The sequence below is a fragment of the Pogoniulus pusillus genome, chromosome 35 (assembly GCF_015220805.1).
Source record: "Pogoniulus pusillus isolate bPogPus1 chromosome 35, bPogPus1.pri, whole genome shotgun sequence".
Lineage (NCBI taxonomy): Eukaryota > Metazoa > Chordata > Aves > Piciformes > Lybiidae > Pogoniulus > Pogoniulus pusillus.
In genome coordinates this window covers 14,564,467-14,582,477 of record NC_087298.1, presented here as the reverse complement: position 1 = coordinate 14,582,477, position 18,011 = coordinate 14,564,467, and the positions used below count along the sequence as shown (strand labels likewise).

At 50.7% G+C, this 18,011-nt stretch overlaps 1 protein-coding gene and 1 long non-coding RNA gene across 4 annotated transcripts; both read right to left on the bottom strand.

Moving 5' to 3' along the window:
* Positions 1-1,417: 1,417 nt before the first annotated feature.
* On the bottom strand, positions 1,418-7,543 carry LOC135190184 (uncharacterized). 3 transcript variants are annotated; one of them, XR_010308441.1, is made up of 6 exons: positions 7,091-7,543; positions 5,535-5,699; positions 3,611-3,789; positions 2,565-3,100; positions 2,361-2,475; positions 1,418-1,713 (listed from the first exon to the last, which is right to left on the bottom strand). It is a non-coding gene; the product is annotated as an uncharacterized LOC135190184 (long non-coding RNA). The 3 variants fall into 3 exon arrangements; XR_010308440.1 differs by having other exon boundaries at positions 2,361-3,100; XR_010308442.1 differs by having other exon boundaries at positions 2,361-3,100; positions 7,179-7,543.
* A 125-nt stretch (positions 7,544-7,668) lies between these two features.
* Positions 7,669-16,643, bottom strand: LOC135190183 (cyclin-dependent kinase 9). The gene is made up of 7 exons (XM_064171207.1): positions 16,412-16,643; positions 15,903-15,984; positions 14,203-14,293; positions 12,268-12,434; positions 11,902-12,073; positions 11,680-11,828; positions 7,669-10,563 (listed from the first exon to the last, which is right to left on the bottom strand). Exons 1-7 carry the CDS (start codon positions 16,501-16,503, stop codon positions 10,198-10,200), a joined length of 1,119 nt encoding a protein of 372 aa, XP_064027277.1. The 5' UTR covers positions 16,504-16,643; the 3' UTR covers positions 7,669-10,197.
* Positions 16,644-18,011: the final 1,368 nt, after the last annotated feature.

The window sequence follows — 18,011 nt, the reverse complement described above, 5'->3', positions numbered from 1 at the left end:
CCCCACAGACCTCTACAGACTGCCAGAGAACCCTGCAGACCCCTACAGACACCTCGAGACCTTTGCAAGGCACCTCAAGACCTTCACAGCCTTTTGAGACACCTACAGCACCACACACACCTCTACCGACCCCTAACCACCTCCACAGACACCCAGAGAGCCCTCCAGGCCCCTAAGGGTACCTACAGATGCCTCCAGACCCCCGCACACGTGCAGACAGCGCCGCAAAGGCTACTTACGGCAGCTGCGCTAAAACGCGTCTCAGATGCGGCGCCGCTGCCAAGCAACTCACCTGCCCGAACTCCTCTGCTGCGAGAGACAAAGAACGCAGCTCTGCCGGGGAACGCGGGAGGCTTCCCTCTGGCCCGTAACGCCCTGCCCGCCTGCCTGCCTGCCGCTCTGTGCTCGCCGCCATTCCGCTGCAGCCTGCTCAGCGCGAGCGCCGGCCCGCCCCCCGAGCGCCGGCCCGCCCCCCGAGCGCCGGCCCGCCCCCCGAGCGCCGGCCCGCCCCCCGAGCGCCGGCCCGCCCCCGAGCGCCGGCCCGCCCCCCCGAGCGCCGGCCCGCCCCCCGAGCGCCGGCCCGCCCCCCCGAGCGCCGGCCCGCCCCCCCGAGCGCCGGCCCGCCCCCCGAGCGCCGGCCCGCCCCCCCTGCCTGCCGCTTTTAACTCCTCACTCCAATACTTACAAATCCAAACCAGTTCTCAGCTCTCCCTCCCACCTCTCACCTTCCCCTCCTCTCCTCCCCTCCCCTCAGCTTTCACCCACTTCAGTCGTGCACGGCCTTTAGAGACGAGGCAGGAAAACGGGCGACCGCCGCGGCTGAGGAAATGCAGTGTGGACAAGCAAACACACGGTGGCAGCACTCAGCACCGGCGCCACACCGCAGCCGCTACACAACTGCAGTACCCACGAGCAAACACCGGAGGGCAGCACAGACAACCGAGAGCGCCTCTGCGCCCGGCCGGGGGCAGCGCCTTCAGCCCAGCGCCGCTCTGCCTATTGCCTTTGCCAACAGCACACCGCACGCAAGGCACAGCCCACGCTCTGCCACTCCTACACACTCAGTTTATAGGGACAGCTCTCAACTCCAGCTGGGGCTACTCAGGACTTCTTTGATCTACTCTTGAGGGATTTACAGACGGCAGAGGAGACACAGGGGGAGCTGCTGACACGAGAATTAAGGCCGTTCTGCAGTAGCTAGAGGAAAAACACAGCTCTTATTCTCCTGGAGCACCTCCCACTAACGCAGTCTGCAGCATGTTTTAATCCTCTCCAAGAATTCTCAGGCCCTTCAACCGTGCAGGGCTGCAAGCACCCTGCAAGGGAGGCTGCCCCCACCCCTCACTCTGCTGCATCATCACAGCCCACACCCCCTCTATGGCATCAGGCAAGCAAAAACAGAGACAAGGACAGCTGACAGGCTCTGCTCCTTCTTCTCTACCCAAGCCAGAGACATCCTTCTGCCGAACTTTGGCACCTCTGGCACATGGCTGAGCCCCGGCTGCTTTTCTCTTCTAGCAGAGCTGCCGCACAGGGCAGCAGCTCCCACCCTCTCGCATGCCCCCCAACATTTACTACCCTGACATCGCCCTGCAGGTCCTGCACTTATCACTGTCAGCCACGGCTCTATGCTGCCTCTTGCTCTCATGCATTAAACCATGGGATGCTTCCAGCTCTTGGAACCTCTGCCACTCCAAGTCCTTTCTGGGCGCACTGCAAGAAAAGAGAGACAAAGGTTACTGCTGTCCAACAGCTCCACTAAGAGCCCAGGCTTTGGGAATTATGGGGAGCACCATCAGAGACTGGGGTCACTGGGAGCACTGGGAGGCAGTGGCTCTCACTGGCAGCACTGGCAGAGACTGGGCAAGAGCCACCATAAAACTGCATCTCACTTTTGCAGCCAAGGCAGCAACAAAACCCACCCTCCTTTTGTGGAGCAGCCAGAGAAAGAGGCTTGAGTGCATCACAGCATCGGCAGCGTTGGAAGGGACCTCAAACATCAGCCACTTCCAACCCCCCTGCCACGGGCGGGACACCTCGCACTAGAGCACGTTGTCCAGAGCCACATCCAGCCTGCCTTTAAAAACTTCCAGGGATGAGGCTTCCACCACCTCCCTGGGCAGCCTCTTCCAGTCTCTCACCACCCTCATGCTGAACAACACCCTAAAAAGTCCCTCCCCAACTTTCCTGGAGCCACCTTCAGATGCTGCAAGGCCACAAGAAGGTCTCCTCAGAGCCTTCTCCTCTCCACACTCAACAACCCCAACTCTCTCATCCGCCCTCTCAAAAAACAAAACATTGACAATTAAGAGGTTCAGATGAAAATTTCCCAACCTGATTTTCACCAACCAAACACTTGCCTGAATCCTCTGCTTGCCACAGGCAGGCAGGAAGTTGGAAGCTCCTCTGCTTCAGGCATTCCGGGCTCAGACCACACGCTCTCAGATCCTGAGGCCACAGAATGTGCTCTCTGTCCTGAGGGGAAAAGAACTGCTTCAGATTTTCTCGGCACTTGAAATATTTTAATTAACAAGCTAAAAAGCCCCAAACAGGCTTGGCGCAACCTGGGCTAGTGGAAGCTATCCCTGCCCAGGGCACAGGGGCTGGAACTAGATGAGCTCTGAGGTCACATCCAACCCAAACTCTTTGATGATTTGATGAACATAAAGAACAGCCTGGAAGAGGAAGGAAAATACAAAAGTCAAGAGATCTTTAAAACTGTTCTTTTCTCACCTTTTCTGGACTATCAGTAGTTTCATTTTGGAGGGGTTTTTGTTCATTTGTTTGGCATATTTCTAGGGTTGGAAGGGACTTCTGGTCCAATCCTCCTGCTAAAGCAGAGGCACCCACAGCAGCTTGCCCAGCATCACAATGTCCAACTGGGATACTGAAATCCTTCCAGACAAGGAGCCTCCACTACCAGGGCCACATCTTCAAGTGTGTCAATGTTACCCAAGATTTACTACCCTGAGACCACCTTGCAGTTGGTGCATTCATCCCTGGCAGTCACAAACCTCTTGTGCCTGCTGCTCTGATAGATTAAACCATTGGATGGTTTCAGCTCTCTGAACCTGTCTCAGTTCAAGCCCTTCTTGGGGTGCTGGAAGAAAAGAAGAACAACATGAATTCTGCCCAGCAGTTCCAGTAAGAGCCCTGGCACTCTCACGCAGCCACAAGGGGACGTTGGCCATGCACTGGAGCTGGGCGTGTGGAGTACCTGAGGAGCCCTGTGCAACACCTGCCAGAAAAACCTTCACTCCTCCGTGGGGCAGCCCTGGCTCTAGAAACTGCTTTATCTCAGCACTGCTGCAGCTATCAGTATCACCAAGCTGCAGAGCAATGGCCTGGGCCTGCGTCCTGAAAGTGCCAAATGCTTTGGTGACAAAACTGCCTTCTCAGAGCACAGAGCAGCACATTTTGCATCAGGTCAGAAGCTTTACCCCCAACCCAAGCTAGATCTCGTCACACAGCAGGAGAACAAGAGGGGCCAACAAAGCAGGAAGTACCAAGCCTACAGAGAAGTTCCTCTCCTCCAAGCAAGCTCTGAGGGAGAAGTTTTTAAAGGTGGTCAGAGATCAGTTGTCAAGGCTGGCACTTTGCAGCAACTCACCACAGAGACATTTCTGCCCCCATTCTCCAAAGGAAATCCATTTCTGAACCCTTTGCAATGAGAAATTGCATTTAAAACAGCTTCACATTCTGGTACCAAAGCATCCCACTCTGCCAGCATTTGTGGCTGTGGCCGAATACAAATCTGCAACTGGATCTGGGGCAAAGAAATTAAGCTCCCTACAAAAAGAAAGAAAAAACACATCAGAAAACCCTCACCAACTAACAAACAACATAGAAAGAAGGAGCAAGACAACCTCCAATAGAAACCAACAACAAAGCCTAAACGCACTTCACAGGCAGCCTCATCCTTTCACCCATGCCACTCTGGAATGCCCATCCCCTGTGGCTCCTGGCTGGCCAAGAGCCGTGGAGCACAAAGCAAGGCAGCAGCCCCGCGGCCACCAAACACTGAGCAGCAAGTCACCACCCATCCCACAGAGGACCCCACACACAACAGAGGCCCCACAGAGACCCCAAAACCTCACTGAGAACCCCCCCGCCACCCCTCAGGAGCCCCCAAAAGAACCTCCAGGGGGCCCCAAACCAATTTAGATGCCCACAACACCTCATTTTGTACTTCCAGACCCACTTTAGATAACCCCAGAGTCCCCTCACATGGTCCCAGACCCCACTTAGATGCTCACAGACCTACTTTACATGTTCCTGGACCCACTTTAGATCTACCCCATGGCTTTAGATGTCCCCTAAACAACCTCAGATGCCCCAAACCTCTTAGATGTCCCTAAAAGCTCTTTTGATACACCCCAATCTGTTCAACATGCCCTCACATCACCTTTGTCATCCTCAAACTCCCCTCCAGATGCTTCCACATTACTTTTAGATGCCGGTGGGGCATGGCTGGGGGGTCCTAGACCTGCAGGGACACTGACAACCAGAGTAAGACCACCTCAAATCCTGTGGGACCCCTCGCCAACTCCTCCAGGACCCTCCAGACACTCCCAGAAGCCCTCCAGGTATCTTCCAGAGGCCAACAGACCAACTTAGATGTCCACAATACCTCTTTAGATGCCAACAAAACCTTTACATGCCTCCTAAGCCCCTTTGGAAGCCTCTCAGACTCCTTAGCAGCAGATAGCAGCAAGCAGTACCTCGTTGTGGCCACAAGAGGACAGCAATCAGCGTGAGAGTCTGCGGCGCTGGAACACTCAGTCCCTAGCAAGGCCATAGAAGAACCCAGAAACTGAGAGGACCTGATAGAGACCCCAAAACCACACTGAGGACCACCCCGCAACTCGTTTGGGACCCTGCAGAGACGCCTCTATATGCCCACAGAACCCTTTAGATGCACGCAAATTCCCCTTTGATGCCCCCCAGACCCACTTCAGACACCCACAGATACCCTTAAGGCAGCCCCAGAACCCCTCTAAATGCTCACAGATCTCCTTTAGATGTCCCATACACCCCGCCTTGTCACCCTTAAAACCACTTTAGATGCCCCCACATCACCTTCAAATAGAACTCATAGAATTAGCTTGGAAGTGACTTCAAGGATCATCCAGTTCCAACCCCCTGCCGTAGGCAGGGACACCTCCCACTAGAGCAGGTTGCTCAAGGCCTCATCCAACCTGGCCTTGAACACCTCCAGGAAGGGAGCAGCCACAACCTCCCTGGGCAACCTGTGCCAGTGTCTCACCACCCTCACTGCAAATAATTTCTTCCTTACATCCTATCTCCCCTCTTCCAGTTTAAACCCATTACCCCTCATCCTGTCATTACAAGAGCTTGGAAACAGTCTCTCCCCAGCCTTCCTGTAGGTCCCCTTCAGATACCAGAAGGCTACTACAAGGTCTCCTCAAAAACTTCTCTTCTCCAGGCTGAGGAGCCTCAAGTCCCACAGCCTGTCCTCATAGCAGAGGTGCTTTAGCCCTCTGATCATCTTCATGGCCTTCCTTTGGACTCACTCCAACAGTTTCATGTCCTTCTTGTGTTGAGGGCTCCAGAACTGTACGCAGTACTCCAGTTGAGATCTCACAAGAGCAGATTAATAGGGCAGAATCCCCTCCCTTGCCCTGCTGTCCACATTTGTCTTGAAGATGCCAAAAGGGGCATGGCTGGAGGTCCTGAGCCTGAAAGGACACCAAAAAACAGAATGAGGCTCCCTCAAATCCTGTGAAACTCCAAAATGTGACACCACACAACTCCTTAGAAGACCCCAGAGAAACCACTAAGCATCACTGAGAGCACCCCCCAGCTCTTTCAGGACACTCCAGAGACCCCCTAGTAGCCCACCAGGGAAAATCCAGAAGGCCCCAAGACCTCCTTAGATGCTCTCCTAACCCCTTTTGGTATTCGCACACCCACTTAAGATGCCTACAGACACCCTAAAGATGGCCCCAGACTTCCTCTAGATGCTCACAGACCTTCTTTAGGTATCCCCAGACTCACTTTAGATGCCTGCACACTGCTTTAGCTGCCCCCTAGAGCCTCTTAGATGTCCCTGCACACCTTTAAATGTCCCCAAAACCCCATTTGCTACCCTCAGCACCATTGTAGATCCCCAGGACCCTTTTAGATGCCCCTAGAAACCTCCTGTCACCCTCAAAACCCCTTCAGATGCCACCAGATCCCTTTTAGATGACGCTGGTGACAATGGCTAGCACTTCCAGGCATGTGTGAACACTGAAAACCAGAGTTAAACACCCTGATATCCTGCAAGACCCCAAACCCTGGAACTCCACTACTCCGTAAAAGATCCCAGATGACTCCCGATCCCTTTAATCGGGCCTAAAACAACTTTTGAGACACCCAAACCCACTTTAGATGTACCCAGACCCCTGCCCTTAGAAGCTTCCAGACTCTTTTTGGGGGGCCCCAGAAAATTAAATAAAAATAAAAAATAATTTTTAAAAAAAACCAAAACACTTCCACAGCTATTTTACAGGAAGCCTCATCCTTTAACTTATCACATGCTCGAATTCCCTTCCGTTGTGGTTCCTAGTTGGCCAAGAGCCATGGAACATAAAGCAAAGCACCAGCCCGCGGATGCCTGCTGCTCTATGGTCACCAAATACAAAGCAGTTCCTCTCAGTTGCCACACAGCGGCAGCAGTGAGGAGGAGAGCGCGCGGCACACGACCTATGCGCCGTGTCCATAGCAACGTGAGAAATGTTACTGGGAGCATCAGAAGAGAGTTTGAGATACTGGGAGGACACTGGGGCCGCACTGGGAGTACTGGAAGGAGATATGGGGGTTACTTCAAGCACTGGGAAGGAATTTTGGGGTTATTGAAGACAGCAGGCATGACTGTGTAGTATTGGGGGTCACTCAAAGGCACTGGATATCAGATATTAGACTGTTCAGGGTTAGTTCTTTAGTTACATTTATCTACAGTCTCTGGGCAGCACAGAACAGATGCTTAGACTGACTATGGAACACTGGAAATGCAGACAGCTCTGTTCTGACTGTTCTATTAAAAAAGGAGGCTATACATGGAGCAATTTCAAAGTCCATTACTTACGCGAGTTGTTCTAAAACGTGTCTCAGATCCGCCGCTGCTGATCAATTTATCTGCTGAATACTCTTGCATGAGACAAAAAAGAACGAACCTCTCTCAGAGAATGCATGAAGTTTTCCTTTCCCCCGAAAGGACGGCGGCTCCGTCCCTCTCGGCCTTGGACAGCTCCACTCCCTCCGCCTCGGCTCAGCTCCTTCCGCTCCAGCCGGAGTGACTCAGCTCGCTCCGTCTTCACTCGTTCCGCTCCGGTTCCGACTAGCTCGATTCGGCGCCGTTCGGCCGAGTTCAGATCTGTTCGTCGCCGCTCGGCTCCCTCCGAATCGACTTGAGTTCAGCGCCATTCGGCTTGACTCGGGTTAATCCGCCTCAACCTCTCTGGCGCATGCGTGAAAATGCGGAGCTGAATCCGTAGCAACGCGCGACTACAAAGCGCGGGCGCGCAGTCCGTAGCAACGCATCAGCCCGCTCCCGCAGCAACGGCGCCTTCCACGGCGCAAGCTGCAACTCGCAAAGGCCCCGAGACTTCGTCGAGCATACGCTGGCGCCGTACCAGCTCGGGTTTCGATCTTTTAAAGCCGTCGTTATAACATAGTAAATACAGGCTTTTTTATTTTTAAATCCTGTTTTAGCTACAAAGGAACATAAATCTGAAGCGTCCGCATGAAAAAGAGAAATGTCTGCCTCTTTAACTCCTCACACTAACACTGAGCTCTTCCTCAAGTGTGCATCTCTGACCATGTCGTATGTCCTCTGGTATTTATTACCCTGAGACCACCTCACAGACGGTCCTTTTATCACTGACAGCCACGAATCTCCTGTGCTCTGATAAATTAAACCATTGAATGGTTTCAGCTTTCTGAATCTGTGTCAGCACAAGTCCTTCTAGGGGCGCTGGAAAAAAAGTGAGACAAAGGTTAATTCTGTCCAATAATTCCAATAAGAATCCCGGCACTCTAAGGCAGCCATGGGGGTCTTACCCATAAGGTGACATCTGCCACACGTTGCAGCTGGGTGTTCTCAGGACCTGAGGAATTATGTGTAATACATGCAAGAAAACCAGTCATTCCTCAATTGGGTAGGGCTGGCTCTAGAAACAGCATTATTTTATCTCAGCATGAGCTGTAGCTATCAGTATCACCCAACTACAGAGCAAAGGCCTGTAACCTTTGTCCTGCTCCAAATGGAGCGAGAGCTGCGAGGAACAAGCCTTCTTTAATCCAGAGAAAGCTTCCACAATGAAGACAAGGGAAGTACTTTTGCCAGCTCCATTCTTTTCATTAGAGACTTTCTGCTTTTCTGACTGCTCTATTAGAGTTTAATTTGTCAGAAACTTCAGCTATTAACTAAATGCTTTTATCAATTTACTTTTCAACCTTCAACTTTCTGACATAGAGAAACCCTACCTGGATCCCTCACACCCTGTGAGGCTGCAGAACGAGGCTGCACCAGCACCAGCATTTATGCTGATGGACTCACTGCATTAATGTTTATAAATATGCAAAGCATGAGTGCAAGGAGGATGGAGCCAGGCTCTTCTCTGTGATGCCCAATGACAGGACAGGGGCAATGGGTTGAAACTGAGGCATAGGAAGTTCCATAGACATGAGGAATTTTTTTTCACTGTGAGCCTGAAAGAATACTGGAACAGGCTGCCCAGAGTTGTAGAATCTCCTTCTCTGGAGATATTCAAAATCCGCCTGGATGTGCTCCTGAGTGATCACAGAATGGTTTAGGTTGGAAGCGATCTCAAAAATCATCCAGTTCCAAACCCCTGCCATAAGCAGGGATGTCTCCTACTAGAACAAGTCACTCAAGGTCTCACCCAACCTGGCCTTGAACACCTCCAAGGAGGGAGCAGCCACAGCCTCCCTGGGCAACCTGTGCCAGTATCTCACCACTCTCACAGTAAAGAACCCCTTCCTGACATCTAGTTTCAATTTCCCCTCCTCCAGTTTAAACCCATTACCCTTCATCCTGTCATTACAAGACCTTGTAAATAGTCCCTCCCCAGCCTTCCTGTAGGTCCCCTTCACATACTGGAAGGCTACTATAAGGTCTCCTCAAAGCCTTCTCTTCTCCAGGCTGCAGAGCCCCACCTGTCTCAGCCTGTCCTCATAGCAGAGCTGCTGCAGCCCTCTCAGCATCTTCGTGGCCCTCCTCTGGACTGGCTCCAACAGTTCCATGTCCTTCTTGTGTTGGGGGCTCCAGAACTGCACACAGTACTCCAGGTGGGGTCTGACAAGAGCAAAGGCAGAGAATCTCCTCCCTTGCCCTGCTGGCCATGCTGCTCTTGCTGCAGCCCAGGACACAGTTGGCTGTCTGGGCTGCACGTGCACCATGTAGGCTCATGTTAAGCTTTTCAGCAACCCAGATCCCTAGGTCCTTTTCCTCAGGGCTGCTCTCAGCCATTCTCCATCCAGCCTGGATTTGTGCTTGGGATTGTGCCAACCCAGGTGCAGGATCTTAAACTTGCTCTTGTTGAGGAAGATCCTGCTCTGGCAGGGGCATTGGACTGGATGATATTTTGAAGTCACTTTCAACTCCTAATATTCTGTGATCAATAGAATGTCTTGATAAAGCCTTAGGCTTTAGTGGTGAACTCAGGCTGAACTTACATTTAGTTATAAGAAAGGAGGCCCTGAGGCCTGTGAAAAGTAAGGTAAGCACATCTGTTAGCAGAAGCTGCATCCTCCAGATAATGAAAGGAAGAGACTACCTGGACACAGAGAAAGGATCTTAAGAGGAACAGGAAGATCTCAGACCCAAACACTACTATTGGGCTGAACAATCACATGACGAGAGGGCAACGTAGACTGCAAGGGCATAACTGCCCAGTGATTTCTTTGTTTAGGGTTCCTCTCCAGCAGTACCTAGCTTGAGGTGACCCTGTTGCTGTACCATTCTATTAAATTATTTATTTTTATGAGATTCTGGTACAGGAAATCTGCAGTAAAGAAACTTAATACGGGTATCACCTCCCCAGTCACACAGCTGCATGGCAGCTGAGATGCTGCATGAGGAGACAGCAGAGCTCAGTTAAAGCCGGCAGGCACTTCACCTTGTACAAAGTCCAATCCCAGATGGAAAGGCCTCACTGAGGAAGCCCTCACTCAAAACACCCTGTCAAATTCAGTCTGGTTGGTGGTGGCTGGGTTCCTGCCTTGGTTAGTCGGCTGCTGGGGCATGTGTCCACCTCTCCTACGTGGTGGGGCCAGGTACTCAAACATGGACTGGTTATGAGTAGATAGCATGTTTTTGAGGTCCGAGGGCATGGGGTCTGACCAGAAGAAGTCATGGTTCAGTGCATCATCACTATCGATTCGCTGGGCAGGATCCAGCACCAGCAGCTTGTCAATGAGGTCAAGTGCATAAGGGTCTTTGACGTAGGCTTTCAGGCGATCCTTCACCTTGCGCTTCTGGCCCTTGGGAAGATCCAGCTTCTGATACAGCTCATATTTATCCACGTTTGGCCAAACCTGCAAAGAGGTAGGAAAGGGGAGTTGGGAAGAAATAGTTACACAGAGTACAAGCCATTTTTGCTGTGAACACTCTCAGGCAAAGCAAGGCAGGTCTACCAGAAGAGTACCATTTTGTAACTTTCAAGCCAGCAGACCTTGCTCCTACAGCATGAAGGAGGCACTAAAGGGTAAAGCCTGGAGGAGCATGGGACCAGCCAGGACAAAGTCCTCCTGGTATGGTAGCAGCATACAAGATGCTCCAGGATTTTTTTTTCTCCCATAACAGCTACAAGAGAGCACAAATCAGGCCAACTACAAGATCCACAAAGGTAAAGTGACAAAACGTATTGATAAATAATGATCTGAATGTCTATGGCACCTTTTATCCCTAGAAAGCTGCAATCTCTACCACTTTTTTCAAGTCTGATCTGCAAGAAACCATAGCATCCATTTACATTAAAAAAAATGCCTTCAGTTGCTGTACATAAGATATGTTACAGAAATATCAAGCCTCTGAAGCCAGACCTGATGTTATGCTACCTGTCTCCCTTTGACCTATAGGATCTTGGGCAGTTACTGTCTGTCACTTCCTTACCAGCTGAAAAATCATAAGCCAGAATTAAAGAGGCTTTTCCAGATGGTTCGCACACAGCACCTGAGACAAACACCTCCTAAACGAAATACAATACTCTGCTTTAAGCAGAAATTCAGAGGGTGTTTATCTGAAAGCCAAACGCTTAACACAGGCTAGAAGAGATTCCTAAACAGTGTTGTGTTCTTTCACACTCAGAACTGTCAGCACCTGCTCTCTGCTCAAAAACAAGAACACAACCTACCCTTCCCAAAGGAGGTCTCGCAGGCCAAGTTCATGCCCTTCTCCTACAGAAACTGAACAAAGCTAATTTACACAGAACAGCAAGGGAAGTGCAGTGTGCCACTCTGCACTCAGCTTCCAAGAGGCAAATCACGTTTGCAGAACTTCCCCAGCCTCCCTACCAGCAGCTGGCACACTCCAGTGCCAGAAACACACAGCACCTAGTGCACAGGGCAGTAAAGTGGCCCAGCAGTGCCCAGTCTCAGATCCTGCCCACACTATCACTTCACACCTCTCTTCTCCCACCCTCTCACCCTCACCTCCGGTGTAATAGATCCACACAGTTGGCTGATGAGGGCAAGCTGGTGCTGCTCCGTGTTCCCCTGCATGATGGGGCTGCGGGTCCACATCTCTGCCATGATGCAGCCTGCACCCCAGAGGTCAATGGGGGGACCATAGTCCCGCTCCCCTAAACAGAGATGCCATGTTAGTCACCCAGGGTAATGAGAAGAGCACAAAAGCTGGCAGAGCCCATCACTTACCTAGGAGCAGCTCTGGTGGACGATACCACAGAGTTACAACCCGGTTGGTATACCGGTTTGGCTGGCTGTTCTTAGCCAGGCTGAAAGCTCGAGCCAGCCCAAAGTCTGCAAGCTTCAGGACTCCATCCCGTGTTATCAGAACATTTGCAGCTTTCATGTCTCGATGCAAGATCTGTACAAAGACAGACAGACAGACATCGTAAAGTTAAGCTATTAAGGTACTCTCCTTCAGCACCTGGTGCCAGCAGGGAGTCACGAGATGAAGCACAAGGAACTTCCCTCTATCCTCTGCTAAGACACATCCATTCCTTGGAAAGCCACAGAGAGCAGAGTGACCTCAAGCACAGAATGCATCTGGCCCCTTACCTTGTTCCTATGGATGTAGTAAAGTCCATTCAACAGCATCTGCATAACCTTCTTGATCTCCGAGAGAGTGAATTTGACATGAGCATTGCTGAGGAGGCCTGCCAGGTCATGTTCACAAAAGTCAAACACAAGGTAGATACTGCCCTTGCAGCGGTTGTACGGAGAGGCTACAGGAGAGGCAATGAGGGACTGTCAGCAAGGGGCTCCTAATCCCATCATAGCTCCTATCAACTTCCAGCCACCTGGCTACTCATACAGTGCTCACTACAAAAAAAAATAGGGCACAGGAACACAAAGAACTGGAGACAGCCTGCAGGTCTCAAGAGCCCTCAGAAAGAGGTACTAAGACAGCACAACTAGCAGCGAAAGAACTAGGGATGGGGATCTCATTAGTGAATGTCATCCGACAGGCAAAGAAAGGGCCTAAAAACCTTTGAAACCTTTATCACTGATTGCATCAGCAATAGAGGAGACACCCACAGAAACAGCTCCAAGAAACATGCAGAAGCAGAGAAAATCTGTCTAATATAACATTAGAAAGTGAGGTTTCCCGCAACCTCAAAGAGCATCTAAGAAAACAGAATGATGTCGACCAAGTGATTTAAAACTTCAATTCCGATGGCAATTTGAAGTCTGTAATGGGAAACCTCAAATGAAGCAATTGATTTCGATTTTGTTCCTAGAACACACATTGAAAACATTATTAAAAAGAAAGGCTGATTTTCATCAGCTGTAATCAGTAAAATCTGCTCATCAGCAATTCCAACTGGAAAATGATGACTAAGCCCCACAGAAACACACCATTCTTCTCCACCTGCCAGACTAGGTCCACAGCTGCTTACCCAGATACTGCTCCTTGGCAATATAAACAGAGACAAGCTTAGAATTTGAAACAGCAAAAACAATATTTCTACTGGACTGGAAACAGAGGTCAAGGGAGATTTGGATGAAAAGGGGAATTCAAATAAAACTCAAAAAATAAACGTGTACAAAAACATTTACCTTAGGTATGCCAGATACACAATCATCACAACTCATTTAATCAAACAATGAATTAAAAATTAACTTGTCAATGTTTCTACTTAGACCTGTTGAGACAATGAGCTATACAGAGTGGAATACTGGAGTGACTGCAAGTTCCTGGTCCTAGGCCAAAGATTTCTGCCCATTCAGTGACTGGACTATTCTAAAAACATCAAGGGATACCTGCAACTTTTATTTATCTGAATCACTGACTAGAGAACGGCAGGCTTTAACCCTAGATGGCACTTTTTCAAGTATTTTTCCAGTACAAGTCCACGTAAAAGAACTAGATACAAAAGCTAACAAACGTTTTAAAGCAACTTCACTGAAAACAGAGCCAGGCCAGGTGCACTGAGCATGCCAGTTGCGCATCGGAACCACACTGTCCAAAGTGAGGAGGTAGAAGAGCAGATCAGAACCAGTTCATGTGGAGTCCAAATGTTCAGTGTGAACAGTTACTATCACTCACTGAAAGACAGACTGAGTGAGTTTCCAGCTGGAATTGTGTCATCGGCTCAGAGGTGCCACTAAACATCACAAGCCAGCCAAAATGGATGGCTCCAGCTCCTAACAGGGAAGCAGCTGTGTCCAGCTGCGAGATCAGCTCTGGGCTGATAATGCTCTGCTCTAAAGTCTCTGTCTCTCTGGTGCTAGTTTATTTCAAGCATCTCAGTTGGGTGTTTTCCAATACGAATAGTATTCACAGCCGTGGTGCAGGCATATTCTAGCAGAACTGACAACAGCTTTTCCAGTCAAGCTACAGCAACATCCTAACTCATTTAGAAGCTGTTTTCCAAGATGAGTGAGGCCCATGCTCAGCTGAGGACCTCACTCCCAGCACAAAGCATCAACCTGTTCAGGAGCAAAGGAGGGCTGAAAAAAGTCAACAGCCAGGAGAGCCCCATAAATTACCTTTGGTCCTGCAGATTTCTATGAGGTTCACCACATTTTCATGTTTGAGCAGCTGAAGGATTTTAATCTCTCGCAAGGCTGTGATGGGGAACTGGAAAGGAGAAAGAGAGAACATAGACTGGGGGTACAGGAGATACTCACCTAAAGAGCATTAAGGACGTGATCACGGCAGCTTGGCAGGGCACCTGCTCAAGCAACACAAATAAAAGTAATCGAAGGGCAATCAGAGCTTTAACATTTATCTAACTTTGGGTTCTGGAGCCCCCAGCAAAAGAACGATATCAAGCTGTTAGAGCGAGTCCAGAGGAGGCCACAAAGATGCTCACAGGGATGGAGCACCTCTGCTATGAGGACAGGCTACAAGAGTTGGGGCTCTGCAGCCTGGAGAAGAGAAGGCTTCAAGGAGATCTTATAGTGGCCTTCCAGTGTCTGAAGGGGACCTACAGGAAGGCTGGGGAGGGACTATTGACAAGGTCTTTGACAGGACTAGGGCTTTAAACTGCAAGAGAGGAGATTCAAACTAAATGTTAGGAGAGGGTTCTTTGCAGTGAAAGTGGTGAGACACTGGAACAGGTTGCTCAGGAAGGCTGTGGATGCTCCCTTCCTGGAGGTGTTCAAGGCCAGGTTGGATGAGGCCTTCAGCAACCTGTTCTAGTGGGAGGTGTCCCTACCTATGGCAGTGGGTTGGAACTGGATGATCTTTGAAGTCCCTTCCAACCTAAAGCATTCTATGATTCTATGATTTATTTACCATCAGTCCACCACTGGTGAGGGGGATTCTGCCATGAGACACACATGTTTGCATGGTGCTGAGACAGACACCCCTCCTTCCTCTCTTACCTTGTACATTCATAACGGGACATAGTACAGCTCAAGTCCCAGACCCAAGTTCTCAGTTGCTGTTGATGCTGTTTAAGTCAGTAACTTTCTCCCCAGTTCACCCTATCTCTGCATATCCCTGAGTACTACTCATTTCTTTACTGAGCGGGTGGTCAGGCACTGGAACAGGCTGCCCGGGGAGGTAATAGAGTCACCATCCCTGAAGGTGTTTAAAAAGAGTGGATGTGGCACTTTAGGCTACGGTCTAGTGAATAAGGAAGATGGGATGAAGGTTGGACTGGATGATCCTGGTGGTCCTTTCCCACCATAACTATTCAGTCATTAGATGTTGTGCTGAGGAAATTGGTTTAGTCAAGGACTTGTAAGTGTGAAACTAATGACTGGACCTGATGATCTTGGAGGTCTTTTCCAATCTAAGGAATTCTGTGATTCTTTCACAAACAACAGCCACTGTGGAGCCTTGCAACTGGGATGACAGGATTTTGCAGAGGAGGAGGAATGTGTGGGTAGTGTTACCTCCTGAGCATGGGCAGCATCATCTCTCAGCCCAGTCACCACACAGCTACTGCACCAAACTGCTGCCACGTAACTTTTCAGACATGATGGCAGTAACAGGCTATAGATCTTGGCAGGGCACTCACAAGACCCGACATTATCACAGTATCAGTAGGAGAAGATCATAGGTATCAGAGGCCATGTGGCTGGGATGCTGTCCACATCTTTATAAGTTCAAGATCTGGTATGTTATAGCAGTAAATACTGTTAAAGAACTGGGTGAAAATGCATCTCTGTCATCCCAAAATGATGAACCCCCGATCTAGGCCTTCCCAAACACAGCCCACCCACACCTCCATGCTTACCCCCTCCTTCTCATTTTCCATCAACACTTTCTTCAGTGCTACTTTCTTGCCTGTCTGACGATGTTTGGCTTTGAAAACTTCCCTGTAAGAATAGAAAGAAAGAAGTGAGCAGCACAAGGAAGAAAATAAGGCAACCATGGACAAGACCAAATGACTCACACAGTGAACTCTGTGCTAAACCAGCCACACGACTCAGCCACAGCCTTTCCCGACTCAAGACCCTCATGACTGACTGAAGCAACCCAGAGCTCGTACAGCTCCACATGAATTTTGGTCAAAACTGCAAGTCATCGCCTCAACTGTCTCCAGGATAAAGCTTGAATGAGGAGGCTGGGCCTGAGTGAGGCCTCGGGGTGGAAAAAAGAGGATTCGGGGAGACAGGCTGGTTTCCTGGGACCAGAGGAGTGACTGGGCAAAGGACACACAAGGGCCGCTGCGTCCCGGAGCGGGCGGGGTCCTGGGTTGCAAGGCGCAAGGCAGGGAAGGACCGGAACCAACGGAACACTCACCCGAAGGTGCCCTGCCCGATCTTGGCGAGCTTCTCATACTTGGAGACCTCGTCGCAGAATGGGCACTCCACCATGTCGTACTGCTTGGCCATGCCGGTGGCGGCCCCGGCCCCGCGCCCCCGCCGCTCCTCGCGCCCCTTCCGCCGCGCGCCCAGCCCCTTCCGCCTCTCGCGTGACGTCACGGGCCCGGTCGGAGCGCGGAGGGCGGCGGCGCCTGTGGCTGTCGAGTTAAGGTCGCCGGTTCCGCCGTTAAGGCAGCTCCGGCAAGTTCGCCACTAAAACATGTCCCTCGGCACTACATCCACGGGTCTTTTAAATGCCTTCAGGGGTGGGGGCTCCAGCGCCTGACAGCCCTTTGGCGGAAACGTGTATCCTGATGTCCAAAGTAACCCTGCTCTGGTGCAGTCTGAGGCTGCTTCCTCTTGTCCCTTGTTCCCGTGGGAGGAAAAGTCAGCCTCCACCCGCTTCTACAACTCCAGGGAATTGCAGAGTGCAGACAAGAACCCCGGTTCCCTCCGCCACTCCTCACAAACACCTGTGCTCCAGAGCCTTCACTCCCTGCTCCTCTTTTCTAGACACACTGCAGCACTTCAGTCTCCATGTTGTCGTAAGGTACCCAAATCTGAGCCCAGCATTTGCGGTATGGCCTCACCACTGCCCTGTAGATGCCATTGCCATCCACAGGGGAACAATCGTGTGTCTACTACTGCTGGCTATTCTATTCCTGATCCAAGCCAGGATGCTGCTGACTTCGTTGGGCACCTGGGCACACTATTGGCTCATTCAGTCATCTGTCGATCAGCACCCTCAGGTCCTTGTCTGATGGACAGCTTTCGAGCCACTCTGCCCCAGTTCTGGAGTGTTCATGCTGTTTTTACTCCCTGGGTGGTCATTTTGAGGTAACCACAGTAGCCAGTTCACCTGAAGAATCAAATTTTAGCAAGATACTTTGTGTACCTTATTTCTTCTGCTGATGTTTCGCTTAGCCAATGCTAATCTTGGTCTCAAATCTAGTCTGTAATAGTTTGTAGCTGAAGTAAGCAAGTGGTTTCAGTTTGTTAGGAGGAAGTTCTTCACAGAGAGAGTGATTTGCCATTGGAATGGGCTGCCCAGGGAGGTGGTGGAGTCACCATCCCTGGAGGTGTTCAAGAAAAGCCTGGCTGGGGCACTTAGTGCCATGGTCTGGTTGACTGGCCAGGGCTGGGTGCTAGTTGGACTGGCTGAGCTTAGAGGTCTCTTCCAACCTGGTTGATGCTATGATGCTATGTTGAACCTCATACAGCTGGCCTCAGATCACTGATCCAGCCTGTGCAGATCTCTCTCTCAAGCTTCCCTACTCTCAAGTGGATCCACACACCTGCCCAGCTTAGTGTCATCTGCAAACTTACTGAGAGTGCACTCAATCCCCTCATCCAGATCATTGATAAAGATATTAAACAGAGCTGCCCCAAAGCAGTGGTAGCAACCATGATGTCCCTGCCTGTCACTCCCTCAGGAGTTAGGACGGATCTTGCTGTTGTTGCCTCCACTACTACAGCAGGACCCTCATCCTGCCATGAGCCACCCCAGAGCACACCTGTGTCTGGGTCCATGCCCCAGC